Source organism: Chiloscyllium punctatum, chromosome 2, assembly GCF_047496795.1.
Source record: "Chiloscyllium punctatum isolate Juve2018m chromosome 2, sChiPun1.3, whole genome shotgun sequence".
NCBI classification, from domain to species: domain Eukaryota; kingdom Metazoa; phylum Chordata; class Chondrichthyes; order Orectolobiformes; family Hemiscylliidae; genus Chiloscyllium; species Chiloscyllium punctatum.
Window position 1 is genome coordinate 104,623,230 of NC_092740.1, and position 21,633 is coordinate 104,644,862.

Here is a 21,633-nt window from a genome sequence, read left to right on the forward strand (position 1 = left end):
CTGAACCCTGTGGGACATCGCTTGTCACCAGCTGCCATTCTGAAAAAGAACCTTTTATCCCAACTCTCTGCCTTCTGTCAGACAGCCAATCCTCAATCCATACCAGTAGCTCACCTCGAACACCATGGGCCCTCACTTTGCTCAGCAGCCTCTCGTGTGGCACCTTATCAAAGGCCTTTTGGAAGTCTAGATAGACCACATCCACTGGGTTTCCCTGGTCTAACCTACTTGTCACCTCGTCAAAGAATTCCAACAGGTTTGTCAGGCACAACCTCCCCTTACTAAATCCATGTTGACTTGTTCTAATCCGACCCTGCTCTTCCAAGAATTTAGAAACCTCATCCTTAATGATGGATTCTAGAATTTTACCAACAACCAAGGTTAGGCTAATTGGCCTGTAATTTTCCATCTTTTGTCTTGATCCTTTCTTGAACAAGGGGGTTACAACAGTGATCTTCCAATCATCCGGGACTTTCCCTGACTCCAGTGACTTTTGAAAGATCTCAACCAATGCCTCCGCTATTTCCTCAGCCACCTCTTTAACTTCACTGAATCTTTAACTTCACATCTTCTAAAACTGTGTTTTAGCAGCTATACCTGATAGTTATGCAAGAATATTGTCAAACAAAGGATGTAGGCTCGAAGAGTTTTTCAGAGTTGTTAAACAGGCAAGTTATGAAATTTGTAAGGCTACTGTATTTTCCATTAGAATTAGGACAGTCATATTAAAAGTGCTATCTTTGCTGTGTTCAGGCAAGGAAAAGTCAAGCCAGGATAATTTGAAGGAGGTTCATGCTCTTGAAGTGAACTGTGAAGAGTTTCTGGTACTGGGTCTTCACTACCAACATCTCCGTCCCCCTTCTCCCGATGTCGACTATATCACCATTAGCTTGGAACTTGTCGACAGCAGAAGCAAAAACGTGCACAAGGTACATCGTTTAATTTTCTGCCAACTTACTAATCATGTTTTTTTTTTCCTGAAGTGGCATTTCACAGGCAGAAAGATATTTGCAACTTGTTCTGAGTTATTACTTTGTTAATTATTTTACATGTATTGTCTGCTTCAGCAGCTTTCAATGTTCACTGACTTGTACCGGAAAAAAAACCAAATAGTTTGAAGAGTCATTCCTTCTTGTAAAAGTATCAACTAAAACCTTTTTTGTGTATAAATGCACAGTATCTGCATAATGTATAATAAAGTGTTATATATATTGAAAAAGTAAGTTATTTTCCTTCGCGTTTCCCAGATTCATGGGATCTGGGTATAATTGGCTGGGCCAACATTTATAGCCCATCTCTAATAATCCTTTGAATTGAGCGGCTTGCTTGGACCATTTCAAAGGGTAGTTAAGAGTCAACCACATTGCTGTTGGCCTGGTGTAACAAGCAGGCCAGACTGGGTAAAAACAGAAGATTTCCTTCCTTGTAGGAGGGCATCAATGAATCAGATTTTTTTGCAACAATGCATGATTGCCATTAGATTAGCTTAGGGAGATAGGCAGGAGGCAGAAGAATACAGTAAGCCAGGGAGCATCAGGAGGTGGAGAAGTCAACGTTTTGGGTGTAACACTTCTTCAGGACTGGGGGTGAGTGTGGGGGAGCTGCAGATAAAGGGGAGGGGAGGCCAGGATGGTGAGGAGGGAGATAGGTGAATAGTAGGAGAGGGTACGATTTGGTTGGTCAATGGGAGGAATGAATGTGGTTGGTAGCTAGAAGGAAGGATTGATCAGAAGAATGGGAAGGAGAGGGAAGTGGGTCGGATGATGGGAAGGCAAGTTATTTGAAATTGGAGAACTCCATGTTGAGTCTTCCTGACTGTGGGCTCAACAGGTGAAAGATGAGGTGTGTCCAATTTGTGGTCTGATTTGTTGTGGCAATGGAGGAGGCCAAGATAGTCATATCGGAAAGGGAGTGAGAAGGGGAATTAAAATGGGCAGTGACTGAAAGGTCAGGTCAGCCCCTATGGGTCCGGCTGAGATACTCAGCAAAATGTGCCCTTAGTTTATATTTGGTTTCCCTGATATAGAGAAGACCACATAGGGAGCATGGGATACAGTAAACTAGGTTGGAGGACAGGTAAGTGAACCTCTGTCTCACCTGGAAGGACTGTTTGGGGTCCAGGATAGAGGTAGAGGAGTGGTGTGCCGACAGGTTTTGTGTCTTTTCCAGTTTCAGGGGAAGGTACCTGGGGGTCCAGGGGTGTTGAACTAGAATTAGAATCCCTACAATGTGGAAACAGGCCCTTTGGCCCAACAAGTTCATGCCTCTCTCCGAAGAGTATCCCACACTACATTTCCTCTGGCTAGTGCACCTAACCGATATATCCCTGAACACTGTGGACAATTTAGCATGGCAAATTCACCAAACCTGCACATCTTTGGACTGTGGGAGGAAACTGGAGCACCTGAAGGAAACCCATGCAGACACTAGGAGAATATGCAAACTCCATACAGACAGTTGCCCAAGGCTGGAATTGAATCTGGGTCCCTGGCACTGTGAGGTAGCAGTGCTAACCAGTGAGCCACTGTGTCTCCCACTGGTGGGACCAAGGATTGGCAAAGAGAAAGGTCCTTGCGGAAGGCAGAGAGGGGTGAGGAGGGAAAGGTTTTCTTGGTGGGGTGTAATAGGAGTTGGCGAAAGTGTTTAATGATGATACGTTGGATGTAGAGACTGTTGGGTTGGTAGATGAGGACAAGAGGTCCCTGTCTTTATTGTGTTTAGAGGGGGTGCGGTCTTAGAGCAGTGGAATGGGAAATGGAGGCAGTGTGGTAGAGGGCTGTGTCTGGATGACAGAGGGGGGAAAGCACGTTGTCCAAAATTGGTGGACATCTTGGATGCTTGGGAGTAGAATGTCTCCTTGTCTGAGTAGATGTATTGGAGGGGGAGGAATTGGGTGAATGGGATGGAGTTCTTGCAGGATACAGGGTGGGAGGAGGTGTAGTCCAGGTAGTTGTGAGAGTCTGTGGGTTTATAGTAAATGACCCTCTGGAGACTGTTGCTGGAGATGGAAATCGGGAGGTTTATGGGAAAGGCAGGTAAAGTATTAATCATGAGACGGTGAAAAAAGGCAATGACATCATTAGGATAAAAGAACAGAAAATGATATACCACTGCAGTGTGGTTTGCATTTTGCTACTGAGACAGAAGATGTGATGCAATAGTTTGCATAACTGCTGAATCACATTGTTCAGCAGTGAGCCAGATTGAGTTAATGGTTTAACAGCACTCGTACTCTGATCTAATATGATACAAATTTGATTAAATTTAGTCTAGTCCTGGAAAAGTATTGATGTAAACAACACCGATTACTTAAGCAGGTGAGAGAGGATAACCAGCAAAGTAGAAAACAGCCGAATGATGGTTGTTTGGAAATTGCTAGAATCTGTGATTAATATTGGAGTGCTGAAAACCTTTGTTCAAATCTTCTTGCTTCTGGATAGTTGGAGACCAGGTGTATACTGGAAGATACTTACCTATTATGTATTGTAAATGGAAGCATGAAATATGGATATCTCAGTTTAAGAGAATGTTGAGAAAGATAGATAAACCAAATAGATTTAGGTATAGGTAAATGTGAGGTCATCTGTAAAAGAGCAGGATATTTTCTAAATGGGTCAGAGCTAAAAGCTGGAGATTGTGAGGGGTAGGAAGTGGGAGTGGCGGGTGGGGAGATCGTAGTGAGGGGTGGAGGTAGATCAGATACAGAGTTTAATAAAGTGTGATGGGCAGTTACAGAAAATAATCCAAAAGTTTAATCTAACACTGGCATGACTGCAAATGGCTAGCAGTCAAACTTTGGTAATGAAAGTCCTGGTCAAAGATAGAGGATGATGTGGTTGATTCTGTGAATAGTGTCTTGAATCTAACTAAAGCAAGCTACAGAAGTATGAGGTGCAATATAACATATTGGGGAACATTAGCAAATCAGCAAAGACAAACATTTAACGAAAGAATAAAATGCAACGTTATTCATTCCTCTCTGGCACAAAAATAAAATAGGAAAAATGGCCCAACCATGTTTAACAAGGAAATTATAGATAGTGTTAGATCCAAGGAAGGGTATAGAAATTAGCCAAAAAAAGCAGCAGACCTGAGGATATGGAACAGTATTTGTTTCAGCAAAGGAGGACTAAAAGGATTGACTCAGAAGAGGTTGGTAGAGAATAAGTTTGTGGAGAAAACAGAAATAGGTTGTAAAAGCTTTGATAAGTATGTGAAGAGAAAAAGACTAAAGACAAATTTAGGTTGCTTACAATCAGAATCAGGGTTAGTTGGAACGATGAACAAGGAGATGTTAGATAAGTTAAATACATGCATAATACGTAGAACAGTACAGCACAGTACAGCAGAATACAGGCCCCTTGGCCCACGATGTTGTGCTGAGCATTTATCTTAATCTAAGATCAACATAATCTACACATCCCTCAATTTACTGCTGTCCATGTGCTTGTCAAGCAGTCATTGAAATGTCCTTAATGTCGCTGACTCTACTACCACTGCTGGCAGTGCATTCTACCCACCCACCCACCACTCTCTGCATAAAGAACCTACCTCTGACATCTCCCTTAAATCTTCCTCCAATCATCTTAAAATTATGACCCTTCATGACAACCATTTCTGCCCTTGGGAAAAGTCTCTGGCTATCTACTCTATGCCTGTTATTATCTTGTACACCTCTATCATGTCACCTTTCTTCCTCCTTTGCTCCTGTGTGAAAAGCCCTAGCTCACTCAACCTCCCTTCATACGACAAGCCCTCCAATCCAGGCAGCATCCTGTTAAATCTCCTCTGCACCCTCTCTAAAGCATCTACATCCTCTTATAATGAGGTGAGCAGAACTGGACACAATATTTCCAGGGTGTAGGTTTGCTCGCTGAGTTGTCAGTTTGATATCCAGACGTTTCATTACCTGGCTAGGTAACATCAGTGGCAACCTCCAAGTGAAGCAAAGCTGTTTTCTCCTGCTTTCTATTTATATGTTTGTCCTGGTTGGGGTTCCTGGGGTTTGTGGTGATGTCATTTCCTGTTCACTTTCTGAGTGGTTGATAGATGGTATCTAGATCTATGTGTTTATGGCGTTGTGGTTGGAGTGCCAGGCCTCTAGGAATTCTCTGGCATGTCTTTGCTTTGCCTGTCCCAGGATAGATGCATTGTCCCAGTTGAAATGGTGATTTTTTTTTCATCCATGTATAGACCCTCTCTCCCTCGTAGCCCTACACATGGATGAAAAAAACCACCATTTCGACTGGGACAACTCAATCCCCCATTACTGAAAGTCAAAACACCTTACACATTCTTAACAACCTCATTAACTTGGATGGTGACTTTGAAAGTCGATGTACGTGGACCACAAGATCTCACTGTTCTTCCATACCACCAAGAATCCTGTCTTTAACCCTGTAATCGACATTCAAATTGATCTTCCAAAATGAATCACTTCACATTTATCCAGGTTGAACTCCATCTGCCACTTACTAACCCACCCTTCTACTTCTTCATCCAAGTCATTTATAAAAACTACAAAGAGCGGAGGCCCAAGAACAGATCTTTGCAGGATACAACTGACCTCCAGGTGGAATATTTTCTGTGAAAATACCACACGTTGTCTTCTATCGGCTAGCCAATTCTGTATCCAGAGAGCCAAATTTCCCTGTATCCCATACCTTCTAACTTTCTGAATGCACCTACCATGAGGAGCTTTATCAAATGCCTTAATGAAATCAATACATACCACATCCACTGTTCAACCTTTGTAAACTTGTCTTGTCACATCCTCAAAGAACTCAATAAGGCTTGTGAGGCTTAACTTGCCTCCTGCTTTCTATTTATATGTCATAAATCCTATCTCTCAGAATCCTTTCCACTACCTTGCTTACCACAAACTTAAGACTGACTGACCTGTAATTCCCAAGGATTTCCCTATTCCCTTTCTTGAACAGAGGAACAACATGCATCTTCCTCCAATCATTCGGTAATACTCCCTTGGAGAGTGAGGATGCAAAAATATTGCCAGAGGAACAGCAATCTCATTCCTCACTTCCTGTAGTAACCTTGGATATATCTGATTCGGCCATGGATAAGTCTCTCATCTGTTAGAATAACTGTTCCAGTTAACCTGAAAATGTAAATTTTAAAGAAGTTTTGTGATTTACATATGAAAAAAGTGAAACTAACATGGTCATTCTAACAGATGAGAGACTTAATAAACAATCAAGGTATTTTTCAATATATAATTTCAGTTACATCACATTGTAAACCTTTGCTATAAATTCTGTGACTTACATTTGTGTCCTCCACAACCACCTGATAAAGGAGCAGCGCTCTGAAAGCTAGTGCTTCCAATTAAACCTGTTGGACTATAACCTGGTGTTGTGTGATTTTTAACTTTCTACACCCCAGTCCAACAGTCCCACCCCAGTACATTTGGGCGGCACGGTAGCACAGTAGTTAGCACTGCTGCCTCACAGCGCCAGAGACCCAGGTTCAATTCCTGCCTCAGGCGACTGACTGTGTGGAGTTTGCACATTCTCCCTGTGTCTGCGTGGGTTTCCTCTGGGTGCTCCAGTTTCCTCCGACAGTCCAAAGATGTGCAGGTCAGGTGAATTGGCCATGCTAAATTGCCCATTAGGTAAGGGGTAAATGTAGGGGTATGGGTGGATTGCACTTCGGCGGGTCGGTGTGGACTTGTTGGGCCGAAGGGCCTGTTTCCACACTGTAAGTAATCTAAAACACTGGAATCTCCAAATCATATACCCTTCATGATTTTGTAGACCTCAATCTCCTTTGTTCTAATGAAAACAATCCTAACCTACTCAACCTCTCTTCATAGCTAGCACCTTCCATACCAGGCAACATCCTCGTAAACCTTCTCTGCACCCTCTCCAAAGTGTCCACATCCTTTTGGGAATGTGGCGAGCAGAACTATACACAGAATTCTAAATGCTGCCGAACCAATGTCTTGTATAATTTTAACATGACCTCTTACACTCAATACCCTGCCCGATGCAGGCAAGCATAACCTATGTCTTCTTGACCACTCTACCCACCTGTGCAGCAACCTTCAGGGTACAATGGACCTGAACTCCCAGATCTCTCTGCTCATCAACTGTTCCCAAGGCTCTTCCGTTTACTGGATAATTTGCTCTAGAATTAGACTTCCAAAAATGCATCACTTCCCATTATCTGGATTGAACTCCATTTGCCACTTCTCCGTCCAAATCTCCAGTCTATCTATATTCTCTTGTATCCTCTGACAGTGCCCTATGCTTTCTGTTACTCCACCAACCTTCGTGTCATCTACAAACTTACTAATCAGACCAACAATGCCCTCTTCCAGACCACCACAAACAAATGTAGCCCCAGCACTGATCCCTGTGGAACACCACCGGTCACCTATCTCCATTTTGAGAAACTCCCTTCAACTACTACTCTGTCTCCTGTTGCTCAATTAGTTCTTTATCCACCTAGCTAGAACACCCTGCACACCATGTGACTTCACTTTCTCCATTAATTTACCATGGGGAACCTGATCAAACATCTTACTAAAGTCCATGTATATGACACCTACAGCCCTTCTTTCATCTATTAACTTGTTCATTTCCTCAAAGAACTCTAAGTTGGTAAGACACGATCACCCCCGCACAAAACCATGTTGCCTATCTGTGATAAGCCCATTCTTTTCTAAATATAAATAGATTGTATCCCTCAGCAGCTTCCCCAGCAACTTTCCCACTATTGACGTCAGGCTCACTGATATGTAGTTACCTGGAACATCCCTACTACCTTTCTTGTGCAGGGAGACAACATGAACAACCCTCCAGTTCTCCAGTACCTGACCTGTGTTTAAGGATGCCACAAAGATAGCTGTCAGGGCCCCAGTTATTTCCTCTCTTGCCTCCCTCAGCAACCTGAGATTGATCCCATCCGGTCCTGAGGATTTGACCAACTTAAATACCTCTAGCCTACCCAACACATCTTCCCTACTTATGTCAGAATAATCAAACTTCTGTCTTTAATCTTAACATTCATCATGTCCCTCTCCTCAGTGAATACTGATGCAAAATAATCATTCAGAACCTCACCAATTTTCTCAGGTATGACATAGTCTTCCTTCTTTATCCTTTAGTGGACCAATCCTTTCGCTAGTTACCCGTTTGCTTCTTGTATAAGAATACAAGGCTTTAGGATTCTCCTTAATTCTGCTCGCTAAAGCTATTTCATGACACCTTTTAGCCCGATATTCCTCCAGGGCCTGTTCTGTTCTTAGCTAACTGGACCTGATGTCTGCTTATCTTTTCCACTTGGCTGGTCATACAATTTCTCCTGTCATCCATGGTTCACGAATCTTGCCTTTCCTAATCTTTGCTTTCAATGGAGCATGCCTATCCTGCACTATCTTTAACTTATCTTCGAAAGCCTCCACATATCAAATGTGGACTTTCCTTCAAATTGTTGTGTTCATCCTCATTTCCCAGCTCCTGCTTAATTTTGATATAATTGGCCTTGGCCCAGTTTAGAACTCGTCCTTAGGACCACTCTCATCTTTGTCTATGAGTATTCTAAAACTTACAGAATTGTGGTCACTGTTGCCAAAGAAATCCCCACTGCAACTTCCACCACCTGGCCTGGCTCATTCCCCAACACCAGGTCCAAATTGGCCCCTTCCCTCGTCAGGCTATTGACATACTGCTCGAGAAAACTCTCTTGGACGTTTCTTACAAATTCTGCCCCATCCAGACCTCTGACACTAAATGGATCCCAGTTAATTTTGGGAAAATTGAAATCTCCCATCACCATCACCATGTTGCCTCTACATCTTTCCATATTCTGTTTGCCTATTTGTTCTTCTACCTCACGCTCACTGTTGGGAGGCCTGTAATACAGCTCCAACAATGTAACTGCACCCTTCTTCTTTCTCAGCTCCACCCATAATGCCTCACTATTCAAGTGTCCTCCTTCAGTTTGGCCATGATATCATCCCTGACTAGCAATGCAACTCCTCCCCCGCTTTTACTTTCCTCACTGTCCTGTCTGAAGTGTCTATATCCTGGAACATTTAGTTGCCAATCATGTCCTTCCTTCAACCAAGTCTCTGTGATTGCAATAACATCATACTGCCAGGCACCAATTCAAGCCCTAAATTCATCTGTCTTATCCACTATTTTCCTTGCATTAAAGTGGCCACTTCAGGCCATTGTTCTTTTGTGTTCATCTGCTCTGGATTCTGGGTAATCCAAGATGGAAGATGGGACAAATTTCTGGCTGTAACAGTTGCTCCTTTTTTGAGGTATTTCAGGAGGAGATTTTCTTGAATTCCAGGAGCATTAATTACTGTTTTATATGTTGTTGCATTGTTTTGGAACTTTGGAAAAAAAAGTCAAAACGACAGCAGTTTTAAAAGGGAGATGAACAGACAAAGGAAGCACATGGTGAGGTCATTGCAAGAGAGAGAGAGAGAGAGAGAGAGAGAGAAAACCTGCACAGTTACTGCCTTTGATGCTTGAATTCATGTATCGCTGGACATTGGAATACATCTGGGAAAATGATCAAACAGTGAAATTCACAACTGATCTTGGAGGAACTGTTGGGCAAAGTTCACAGCACAGAATCAGATAAGTTAATCGTTGTTTTAAGTCTGTCCAAGAGAAAGGCTGCAGTAGTGAGTATAGTGGATTCTTTCTTGATTATATGTTTTTTGAGATATGTCTCTTGATTAACCTTAAAACATAAGCCATAACTATTAATTTAACATGAGGCAGTGTTTGTAGAGGAATAAGACGGTGTTATTTTCTGGGTCTGTAGATTGTGAAGGAGCAAAAATGGCCTTTAATAGAATGAGATGTACTTCATGCCAGATGTGGGAGTTTAAAGAGAGTTTTAGGGTTACTGCGGATTATATCTGCCATAAATGCTGCTGTCTACGAATCTTATCAGATCAAATGGATCGGTTGGAGAGACAGGTAGAAGCAATGAGGAATTTGTAACAGCAACAGTATGTGATGGCAGTTATAGGAAGGGGGGAAAGTCTCAGATACAGTCACATAGATGGGTTAACTCATCTATGTGACTATTTGAGGTAAGAGAGGCAACTGGTGCAGGAGTCTTTTGTGGATATACCCATTTCAAACATATATGCTGTTTTCAAAAATGTAGGGGGTGATGGATTCTCAGGGGAACATCGCACGAACAGCCAAGTTTCTGGCTCCAATGCAATGAGGGGTACGTCGGGTTCCAAGAGATCAATTGTGTTCGGAGATTCTTTAGTTTGAGGTACACACAGACGTTTCTGTGGCCAGCAGAGAAAAAGCAAAATGGTGTGTTGCTTCCTTGTGCCAGGAGCAAGAGTGTCTCAGAGAGGGTGCAGAATGTTCTCACAGGGGAGAGAGGCCAGCAAGAGGTCATTGTCTACATCGGAACCAACGAAATAGGAAGGGAAAAGGTTGAGATTCTGAAGTGAGATTACAGAGAGTTAGGCAGGAATTTAAAAAGGTCCTTGAGAATAGTAATATCTGGATTACTCCCGGTGCTACGAGCTAGGGAGGGCAAGAATAAGAGGATAGAGTAGATGAATGCATGGCTGAGGAGCTGATGTATGGGGCAAGGATTCACATTTTTGGATCATTGGAGTCTCTTTTGGGGTAGATATGACCTGTACAAGAAGGATGGATTGCACCTAAATTGGAAGGGGACTAATATACTGGCAAGGAGATGTGCTAGAGCTGCTCAGGAGGATTTAGACTAGTAATGTGGGGAGGTGGGACCCACAGAGATGGTGAGGAAAGAGATCAATCTGAGACTGGTACAGTTGAGAACCGAAGTCAGTCAAACAGTCATGGCAGGCAGGGACAAGGTAAGACAAATATGTTAAACTGCATTTATTTCAATGCAAGGGGCCTAACAGGGAAGGCAGATTAACTCAGGGCATGGTTAGGAACATGGGACTGGGATATCATAGCAATTACAGAAACATGGCTCAGGGATGGGCAGGACTGGCAGCTTAATGTTCCAGGATACAAATGCTACAGGAAGGATAGAAAGGGAGGCAAGAGAGGAGGGGGAGTGGCATATTTGATATGGGATAGCATTACAGCTGTACTGAGGGAGGATATTCCCAGAAATACATCCAAGGAAGTTATTTGGGTGGAACTGAGAAATATGAAAGGGATGATCACCTCATTAGGATTGTATTATAGACCCCCTAATAGTCAGAGTGAAATTGAGAAACAAACTTGTAAGGAGATCTCAGCTATCTGTAAGAAAAATAGGGTGGTTATGGTAGGAGATTTTAACTTTCCAAACATAGACTGGGACTGCCATAGTGTTAAGGGTTTAGATGGAGAGGAAGTTGTTAAGTGTGTACAAGCCAATTTTCTGATTCACTATGTGGATGTACCTACTAGAGAAATGTCAAGTTTGCACCACTCTTGGGAAGTAAGGCAGGGCAGGTGACTGAGGTGTCAGTGGGGGAGCACTTTGGGACCAGCGACCATAATTCTATTAGATTTAAAATAATGATGGAAAAGGATAGACCAGATCCAAAAGTTGAAGTTCTAAATTGGAGAAAGGCCAATTTTGAAGGTATTAGGCAAGAACTTTCAAAAGCTGATTGGGGTAAATGTTCTCAGGTAAAGGGACGGCTGGAAAATGGGAAGCATTCAGAAATGAGATAACAAGAATCCAGAGAAAATATATTCCTGTTAGGGTGAAAGGAAAGGCTGGTAGGTATAGGGAATACTGGATGACTAAAGAAATTGAGGGTTTGGTTAAGAAAAAGAAGGAAGCAAATGTAAGGTATAGACAGGATAGATCGAGTGAATCCTTAGAATATAAAGGAAGTAGGAATATACTTAAGAGGGAAATCAGGGGGGAAAAAAGGGGACATGAGATAGCTTTGGCAAATAGAATTAAGGAGAATCCTAAGAGTTTTTACAAATACTTTAATAACACAAGGGTAACTAGGGAGAGAATAGGGCCCCTCAAAGATCAGCAAGGCGGCCTTTGTGTGGAGCTGCAGAAAATGGGGGAGATACTGTGGAAAAGGATATGGAAGACATAGACTGTAGGGAAATCTTGCAAAATGTCCATGTTACAGAGGAGGATGTGCTGGATGTCTTGAAACGCATAAAGGTGGATAAATCCCCAGGACCTGAAGAGGTGTACCCGAGAACTCTGTGGGAAGCTAGAGAAGTGATTGCTGGGCTTATTGCTGATATATTTGTATCATTGATAGTCACAGGTGAGGTGCTGGAAGACTGGGGGCTGGCTAACGTGGTGCCACTGTTTAAGAAGGGTGGTAAGGACAAGCTAGGGAATTATAGACCAGTGAGCCTGATGTCGGTGGTGGGCAAGTTGTTGGAGGGAATCCTGAGGAACAGGATGTACATGTATTTGGAAAGGCAAGACTATTAGGGATAGTCAACATGGTTTTGTGTGTGGGAAATCATGTCTCTCAAACTTGCTTGAGTTTTTTGAGGAAGTAACAAAGAGGATTGATGAGGGCAGAGCGGTAGATGTGATCTATGTGGACTTCAGTACGGCATTCGACAAGGTTCCCCATGGGAGACTAATTAGCAAGATTAGATCTCGTGGAATACAGGGAGAACTAGCCATTTGGATACAGAACTGGCTCAGAGGTAGAAGACAGAGGGTGGTGGTGGAGGGTTGTTTTTCAGACTGGAGGCCTGTGACCACTGGAGTGCCACAAGAATTGGTGCTGGATCCACTACTTTTTGTCATTTACATAAATGATTTGGATGTGAGCATAAGAGGTACAGTCAGTTAGTTTGTGGATGACACCAGAATTGGAGGTATAGTGGACAGTGAAAAGGGTTGCCTCAGATTACAACAGGATCTTGACCAGATGGGCCAGTGTACCGAGAAGTGGCAGATGGAGTTTAATTCAGATAAACACAAGGTGCTGCATTTTGGGAAAGCAAATCTTAGCAGGACTTATACACTTAATGGTAAGGTCCTAGGGAGTGTTGCTGAACAAAGAGACCTTGAAGTGCAGGTTCATAACTCCTTGAAAGTGGAATCGCAGGATAGGGAAGAAGGCATTTGGTATGCTTTCCTGTATTGGGTACACGAGTTGGGAGGTCATGTTGTGGCCGTACAAGATTTTGGTTAGGCCACAGTTGGAATATTGCATGCAATTCTGGTCTCCTTCCTATTGGAAAGATATTGTGAAACTTGAAAGGGTTCAGAAAAGGTTTACAAAGATGTTGCCAGGTTTGGAGGATTTGAGCTATAGGGAAAGGCTGAACAGGCTGGGGCTGTTTTCCCTGGAGCGTCGGAGGCTGAGGGGTGAACTTTATAGAGGTTTACAAAGTTATGAGGGGGCATGGATAGGATAAATAGGCAACGTCTTTTCCCTGAGGTCAGGGAGTTCAGAACTAGAGGGCATAGGTTTAGGGTGAGAGGGGAAAAATACAAAAGAGACCTATGGGGCGATCTTTTCATGCAGAGGGTGGTACGTGTATGGAATGAGCTGCCAGAGGAAGTGGTGGAGGCTGGTACAATTGCAATATTTAAGAGGATGGGTATATGAATAGAAAGGTTTTGGATGGATATGGGCCGGGTGCTAGCAGGTAGGACTGGATTAGGTTGGAATATCTGGTCGGCATGGATGGGTTGGACTGAGGAGTCTGTTTCCATGCTGTAGATCTCTATGACTCTATGACTCTGCCTACTCTTCTCCTTATTAATGCTACTTTCATGATTCTTACAGTCTCCAGTCTCCACCTCGTTGTCTACTTGTCTTCCCTTCTGGTTCCCAGCCTCCTGCCACATTAGTTTAAAACCTCCCCAACAATAGTAGCAAATCTCCACCAAGGACATTATTTCCAGTATGGTCCAGGTGTAGACCATCCAATTTGTAATAATCACACCTTCTCCAGAACCGGTCCCAATGTCAAACAAATCTGAACCCCTCCCTCCTACACCATACCTCAAGCCACATGTTCATCCTGCGTATTCTTCCATTTCTACACTCTAGCATGTGGCACTGGTAGTAATCCTGAAATCACTACCTTTTGAGGTCCTCCTTTTTAACTTTTCACCTAGCTCCCTGAGTTCTTCTTTCAGGACCTAATGTTTTTTTACTAATATCGTTGGTGCCTATATGCACCAAGACAACTGGCTGTTCACCGTCCCCTTTTAGAATGCTCTGCAGTCAATCAGTGCAGATTGACCCTGCCACCTGGGAGGCAACATACCATCTGGGAGTCCCATTTTCAGCCTATCAACGCCCCTTACAATGGAATCCCCTATGACTAAGGCTCTACGAGTCTTTTTCCCACCTTTCTGAACAGCAGTGCCCTCCACGGTGCCATGATCTTGGCAACTGCTGCCCTCCCCTGGTGAGCCAAATGCCCCAACAATATCCAAAATGGTATACCTGTTTTGGAGGGACATGACCGCAGGGGACACCTGCACTGCCTTCCTATACTTTTTCTGCCATTTGGCCACCCATTCACTGTCTCCCTCAACAATATTAACCTGTGGTAGGACCAGTTCACTAAACGTGCTATCTATGACCACCTCAACATTGCGGATGCTCCACAGTGAGTCCATCTGCCGCTTCAGAGCCGTCATGCCATCAAACAAGAGCTGCAACTGGACACACATGCAAGTGTAACAGTCAGGAACGTCACACTCGTTCCTAAACTCCACATCAAGCAAGAGGGATCTGAGGACCCCTGCCATTGTAAGCCTTAGCTTTATAGCAACTAACTAAAACCAAACAATGCACTTTAATATATGAAAAAAAAGAGAAAAAATAAATACCTTACCTTACAGAGTCTTTTTCTTCCGGTTAGATGAGGGGGGCAGGGAGGAGAAACGGGAGGAATACACATGTAGTATCTCTGGTTTAGCTGCTGCTCAAATATATACTAAGTCGTTACCTTCACGGCAGCTTCCTCGTCTCCACGTCACCTCCGCTCTGTCTCCCACCGCTCCCAGAGTATAGAGAATTGGTTGGCAAACAAGAAACGAAGAGTGGGAATAATTTTTTTTCTCTGAGAGGCAGGCAGTGATTTATGGGGCACTGAAGGGTTCAGTGCTTGGATCCTGGTTATTCATACTATATGTCAATGACTCAGATGAAAGAACTAAATGTGATATTTCCAAGTTTGCAGATGACACAAAGATGGCTGGGAGAGTGAACTATGGGGAGGATGGAGAGGTGCTTCAATGTGGTTTGAACAAGTTGAGTGAGTGAACAGATGCATGACAAATGCAGTGCAATGTGCAGAAATACTAGGCTATCCACTTTGGTCACAAAAGTAGAAAGGCCAATTATTATCTGAATGGTGCTAGATTGAGAAAGGGAGAAGTGCAACGATACCTGGATATCCTTTTACACCTTCACTGCAAGTGAACATGCAGGTGCAGGAGGTAGTGAAGAAAGCAAAGGAAATGTTGGTCTTCATATCATGAGGGTTCCAAGTTAAGGAACAGAGCTGTCTTGCTGCAGTTGTACAAAGCTTTGGTGAGAGGAGTAGAGGTGTGTAATTTTGAAACCCTTACTTGAGGAAGGACATTCTGGATGTAGGTTTGCGCACTGAGTTAGAAGGTACATTTTCAGACGTTTCATTACCATGCTAGGTAACATCTTCAGTAAGCCTCTGGATGAAGCACTGGCGGTGTAGCCTACTTTCTGTTTGTGTTTGGGTTTCCTTGGGTTGGTGATGTCATTTCCTGTCATGACATAATTTCCTATGGTGATGTCATTTCATGTTCTTTTTCTCAGGGAATGGTAAATGGGATCCAAGTCAATGTGTTTGTTGATAGATTTCTGTTTGGAATGCCATGCTTCTAGGAATTCTTGTGCATGTCTCTGTTTGACATGTCCTAGGATGGATGTGTTGTCCCAGTTGAAGTGGTGTCCTTCCTCATCTGTATGTCAGGAAATTAGTAAGAGTGGGTCATGTATTTTTGTGGCTAGTTGATGTTCATGTGTCCTGGTGGCCAGTTTTCTGCCTGTTTGTCCAATGTAGTGGCTGTTACAGTTCTTGCAAGATATTTTGTAAATGACATTAGTTTTGCTTGTTGTCTGTATCAGGTCTTTCAAGTTCATTAGCTGCTGTTTTAGTGTGTTGGTGTTTGTGGGCTACCATGATATTAAGACGTCTGAGTAGTCTGGCAGTCATTTCTGAGATGTCTTTGATGTAGGGGAGAGTAGCTCAGGTTTCTGGATGTGTTTTGTTGACTTGTTTAGGTTTGTTGCTGAGAAATCAGTGGACTGTGTTCATTGTGTACCTGTTCTTTTTGAATACAATGTATTGATGATTTTCCTCTTTGCACAGTTCCTCTGTGCTGCAGTGTGTGGTGGCTTGTAGAAATAATGTTCTATTGCAGCTTCGTTTATGGGTGTTGGGATGATTGCTTCTGTGTTCAGTATTTGGTCAGCATGTGTTGTTTTCCTGTAGACACTGGTTTGAAGTTCCCCATTGGCTGTTCTCTCTATTGCGACATCTAGGAATGGCAGTTTGTTGTTATTTTCCTCCTCTTTAGTGAATTTTATACCAGTAAGGGTATTTTTGATAGCCTTGAAGGTTTCCTCTAATTTGTTTCATTTTAGTGATGACAAAGGTGTCATCCACGTAGTGGGCCCAAAGTTTGGGTTGGATGGTTGGCAGAGCTGTTTGTTCGGGTCTCTGCATTACTGCCTCTGCTAATAACCCTGATACTGGAGATCTCATGGGTGTTCCGTTGGTTGTCTGTAGGTTTTGTTGTTGAAGGTGAAGTGGACCACTAGGTTGACGACATTGTCCTTGCTGATGAAGTTGATGGTATTTGTTGAATGTGTCTTTGGTTTGTCTAATCATGTAGTCAGTGTTTCCTTGGCCAGGTTGATGTTGATGTTGATTCTGAAGGGAGAATATAGAGAATTAGGCAGGATTTTAAAAAGGACGTACTCAGGGTTAGTAATATCTGGATTACTCCTGGTGCTGCGAGCTAGTGAGGGTGAGAATAGGAGGATAGATCAGATGAATGCATGGCTGAGGAGCTGGTATATGGGAGAAGGATTCATATTTCTGGAATGTGGATTTGTGGGCGACCATGATGCTAAGGGGTCGGAGTAGTCTGGCAGTCATTTCTGAGATGTCTTTGATGTAGGGGAGAGTGGCTAGGGTTTCTGGACGTGTTGGCTCTGGACATTCTGGTTATGGAGAAAGAACAAACGTACATTTACCAGACTGATTTCTGGCATGGATGGAATGACATACAGTGAGAAAAAGGATTGGTTAGGATGCTTGTTCCTGCCCCCAACCCAGCCACAAAAGCCCAAGAAAAGAGACAGCACAACATGGATGAAGAGGCTCAGATACCTGGTCTTACACTGGCAGCCTGCAAGAACTGCCATTGCGTGTGACTTGAAGGCCAGTACAAAATTGCGATCGATATGCAGTGTGTTATTTGTCTGATTGGTTGTATTTAGATCAATTTTGGCCTTTTTGTCTACTCTTTAAAGAGCAATGTCGCAGATAAATGCTGCTCCAGCAAACTAAGTTAAGGATGTCAGTGGAATCAGCATGCTTACCTAGATACTGTCTAAATTACCTTGCCTGCCAGATAGCTTCCTGTCTGAATGGCATGGTGACTCACTGGTTAGCATGGCTGCCTCACAGTAGTAGGGACCTGGGTTTGGCTCCAACCTTGGGTGACTGTCATCCATCCTTGGGTGACTTGCACATTCCCCTTGTCTGCATGGGTTTCCTCTGTGTGCTCTGGTTTCCTTCAGCAGTCCATAGATGTGTGGGTGAGTTGAATTGGTCATGCTAAATTGCCCATAGTGTCCAGGAATGTGCAGGTTAGGTGGATTAGCCAAAGGAAATGCATGGTTACAGGGATGAGATGGGGCAGGTCTGGGTGAGATGTTCTTCAAATGGATGATGTGGATTTATTGGGCCGAATGACCTGCTTCCACAGGGTAAGGATTCCACGATTCTGTCACTGTGGAAATACATGGAGGGTTTTAGCTCCAAATGATTAGAGCCCTGACGGCAGCCTCTGCCCCATTTCCTCATAATCTTGAAGACTCAGAGAGACTGTTACAGCTGCCAGCCAGCCTACCTACTATAGTCTTTGTGTAGGCATATGACCTATTCCTCTAATCTCCCACTCAGGAGACAAAAACACTCTGCAGCAAATCCAGGACATCAAATATCTGAATACTTCATTACATATACTTAAGGCTGAGGTTAACAAATTTTTAATCAGTAAGGGCATCGAGGGTTTGGTGAAAAGGCAGAAAAGTAGAGTTGAGGTTTACCAGATCTCATTGTCTAGCCGACAAATAACTCCAGACTCTCAGGACTAGGGTTGACTCTTCACCAACCTTGGGGCAATTAGTGGTAGGCAGTAAATGCTAACCTAACCAGTGACACCACATCCCAACAATTAGTAAAAAAGAAACTTCTTATCATTGTTGTGTTATATCCTCAGCTTTGTTTTTCTTATATTATACACCATGTTTTTAAATTGAAATGTCCACTACAACCTTAGATACATTGTCTGTCTTTGAATGAAAATAAATGTGCAAATCTGAAGCAAGAATTTAAGGTCATAGAATCCCTACTGTGTGGAAACAGGCCATTTGGCCCATCCACCCTCTGAACAGCATTCCACCCAGACCTACCATCTACTCTATCCTTCTAACCCTGTATTCCCCATAGCTAACCCAACCAGCCTACACATCCCTGGACACTAATTTTCGCAAGGCCAATCCACTTAACCTGCACATCTCCTCATGCAGACATGGGGAGAATGTGCAAGCTACACACAGAGAGTTGTCCTGAGGGTGGAATCAAACCCGGGTCCCTGACTTAACCACTGAGCCACCGTGCCATCCTGTTGTGCAAGAAATTGTGTAAGAGAATGTTGATTTGCCCTTACATCTCATGAGTTAATGAAAATGTAGCACTTAGTCTGAATGATGCTGTTACAAATTCCTTCATTTTTCTTTCAGAAAGAGAATGCCTGGATTCCAGTCAGAATCAGGAATGCTTTTCCCAATTTGCCTCCAAAAGCAAGTTTTATTGCAATGTACATCCTGGAAGTAGATCAATTTATTCTGACCCCCATAACCACACACACTCTGGATGGTGAAGACAGCGAGAGCCCCAAAACTCAACTTGTCTTCAATGTCACCAAACCACCTCTACAAGGTTTTATTACCCATTTATCTGACCACACCAAGCCAATCACATCTTTCACCTGGACTGATCTAAATGAGATGCTCATTGCATTTCAACCTCCAAATAACAGCCACACTGAAAGGAGGAACTATGAGGTATGTAAAGCAATAGGATTTTTTGGCTCAGAGTTAGAACAGAGATTGAAGAAAGAACATGTACTTTCAATAACAAACCCTGTGAATCTCAATCTCTTTAAAATTAACAACATTAATTATGAAGTCAGTTTAAGAACAGGAGTGATTGTCCTGAGGTTAAGTCCCAGACCCACACCTGAATCAGTTCTGTACTTTGTTGTGTATCTTCAATTAGAACAAAAGAAATCTCTTATAATGTAATTATTTTATTATTATATGTGCATTATCTTATATGTAATTCTGCTGGGATTTTGGCTTTGAGACTGGAATCAGGAGTTGGGAATTTTCCAGACTCCTTGTCCTTGCCTCTGCCTTCGGAGTGTTGCTCACCATATTAGCATCTTGATGTTACATCAGGGAAAAGAGATAGTGGGCCCAGAAGGTTAGAATGCCAACTTCATTTAGTGGGAGAGTGATATGAAATGTCGTTATACCTTTTGACCCTTACCTCTTACACCCCAACCATTCCCCCAAACCATCTATGTCCATGTTTCCGGCAAATCCCATCAACCAAATTACTCACTCTCACTCACTCTCTCTCTCTCTCTCTATATATATATATATATCAGACCCCTTACAACATTTCAAGAAGGTAACCCAGACTCTCACTTTGCTACTTGATTTTAAGCAAGTGTACCCTGTATATTGCATGAGAGAATCAGCTGGTCAGACTACTTAGTTTGAAGTAAAATATTGACAAAATTACTGAATGACACACCAAGAATAGAAAACAGAATACTGAATAACTTATCCTATCCAAACACCCCAACAGACTATCCCAACTTAATGATGCTGTTCCACAATGCTTGTAATAATTCCCATAAGCACCCCTTAGTATAATCACAAGTTTTTACAGGAATGCAGTCAGAGAGAGAGAGAGTTCAGCAGCCTTTGTTCACACACACACACACACACACACACACAGCTGCATTCAAACCAGACCAGAGAATAGCTGAACTGAGAAATGGCCACTCCCTCTTAATTATACAACTGTTTTTCTTTAACTTCTGTCTGAGAGGCAGTATCTGTTAGCTGTAAACAAATTGGCCCTGAAATCCATCCAACATCAGACATTTCCGAACCTGTGTCATTACTACCTCTCTGAAAAAGAAACCTAAGGACAACCTAACCTTTTTAAAAGAACAGCATCATCACAATTATAACACTGACAAATCCTTGCAATGTTTATACAATGAACAAAATCCCTTTGAGACATATTAACCCTTTTCTATTCTCATAAATCGTTCAAATCAAATAGAGGCAATGGAAGACCATTCAAGAAACCTTTAATCCACTTAATACTGCTTTATCTTCAATTGTCCAGATAGTGTTACATTTGGCTGTCTTTCCATTCCTCCTCATTCTGTGATTGAGTTCTGTAGTACTCCCTCAATAATTCACCTGTTTTTCCTGTCAATAAATGTTTCTAATCTACCTAGATCCGATCCCTTTCCAACTCAGTGAATTTCTTCCAGCTGAGTGTTAGCACTATAGAAGTAGTCCATTTTGATGTGGAGGGCAGTGCTTGTCACTGGCCACTTGCGTGTTTTGCCTATCTTGAGAAAAAAAAGAAAAAAAATGAAGAAAAAAAAAGTAGTCCATACAGGAAAATCCTCTGTATTGTTTTAAAAGGGTGAAGAAAATTTCTTCGTCAATTTTATTTGTGGGTGCACAGACTCCCGAGGAAGTGTTGGGTTTCCAGAACCAAGTTTCATGCTGGCAGGTGTCCACTCAGCTTGAAACTACCCACATATTTGAGACTCCTTGATTCTTGTGTATTTTTGGGGTCAAGCTCCCTCCTTCCTACCCTTTCCACAACTACTGTTACATTAACCTAATTAACCTGTCTGCATTAACCTAATTAAAGTCCGCCATTATCACAAGTATTTGGTCTTTGTACCTGTTTCTCTCTCTCATTTTCTTCGAAACTTGTTTATTTGTGTTTTTCACATTAGTTGCTGAAAGACAGAATGAGGCTCGTAGAGCGATTTTACTTGTACCAAACCAGATCAAGCCAAATACGTTCTGTATTTTACTCCTCCAAAATATCCTCTCACTATAGCATTCTGTTAATATGTATTGATACATTAATACATAGTTTCTCCAAAATTAATATTGTCATTTCCTTCTTTGTTTCATTCTAACTCTTTCCTTAGCACTTTATTACTGTTTAAAAGACAATCGAAACAAATTAAATTAATTCACCAGTTCCATGTGCACCTTACCTTTTCAAGAATTTAGTTTTAAGAACATCATGTGCTGTGTGTGTCCAATGTTGCAATTCTGCCTGAAATTAT

The 21,633-nt window shown here is 42.6% G+C and overlaps 1 protein-coding gene across 9 annotated transcripts in view; it reads left to right on the plus strand.

The window, feature by feature from the left end:
- The window catches only part of frem1a (Fras1 related extracellular matrix 1a), a 377,121-nt gene that overhangs the window by 111,736 nt on the left and 243,752 nt on the right, over positions 1 to 21,633 (plus strand). For all 9 annotated transcript variants that reach the window (XM_072586891.1, XM_072586895.1, XM_072586892.1 and 6 more), the window contains 2 exons: positions 754 to 929; positions 18,974 to 19,297. In XM_072586891.1, coding sequence (XP_072442992.1) covers positions 754 to 929; positions 18,974 to 19,297 — 500 coding nt within the window. The remainder of the gene's footprint in view (positions 1 to 753; positions 930 to 18,973; positions 19,298 to 21,633) is intronic.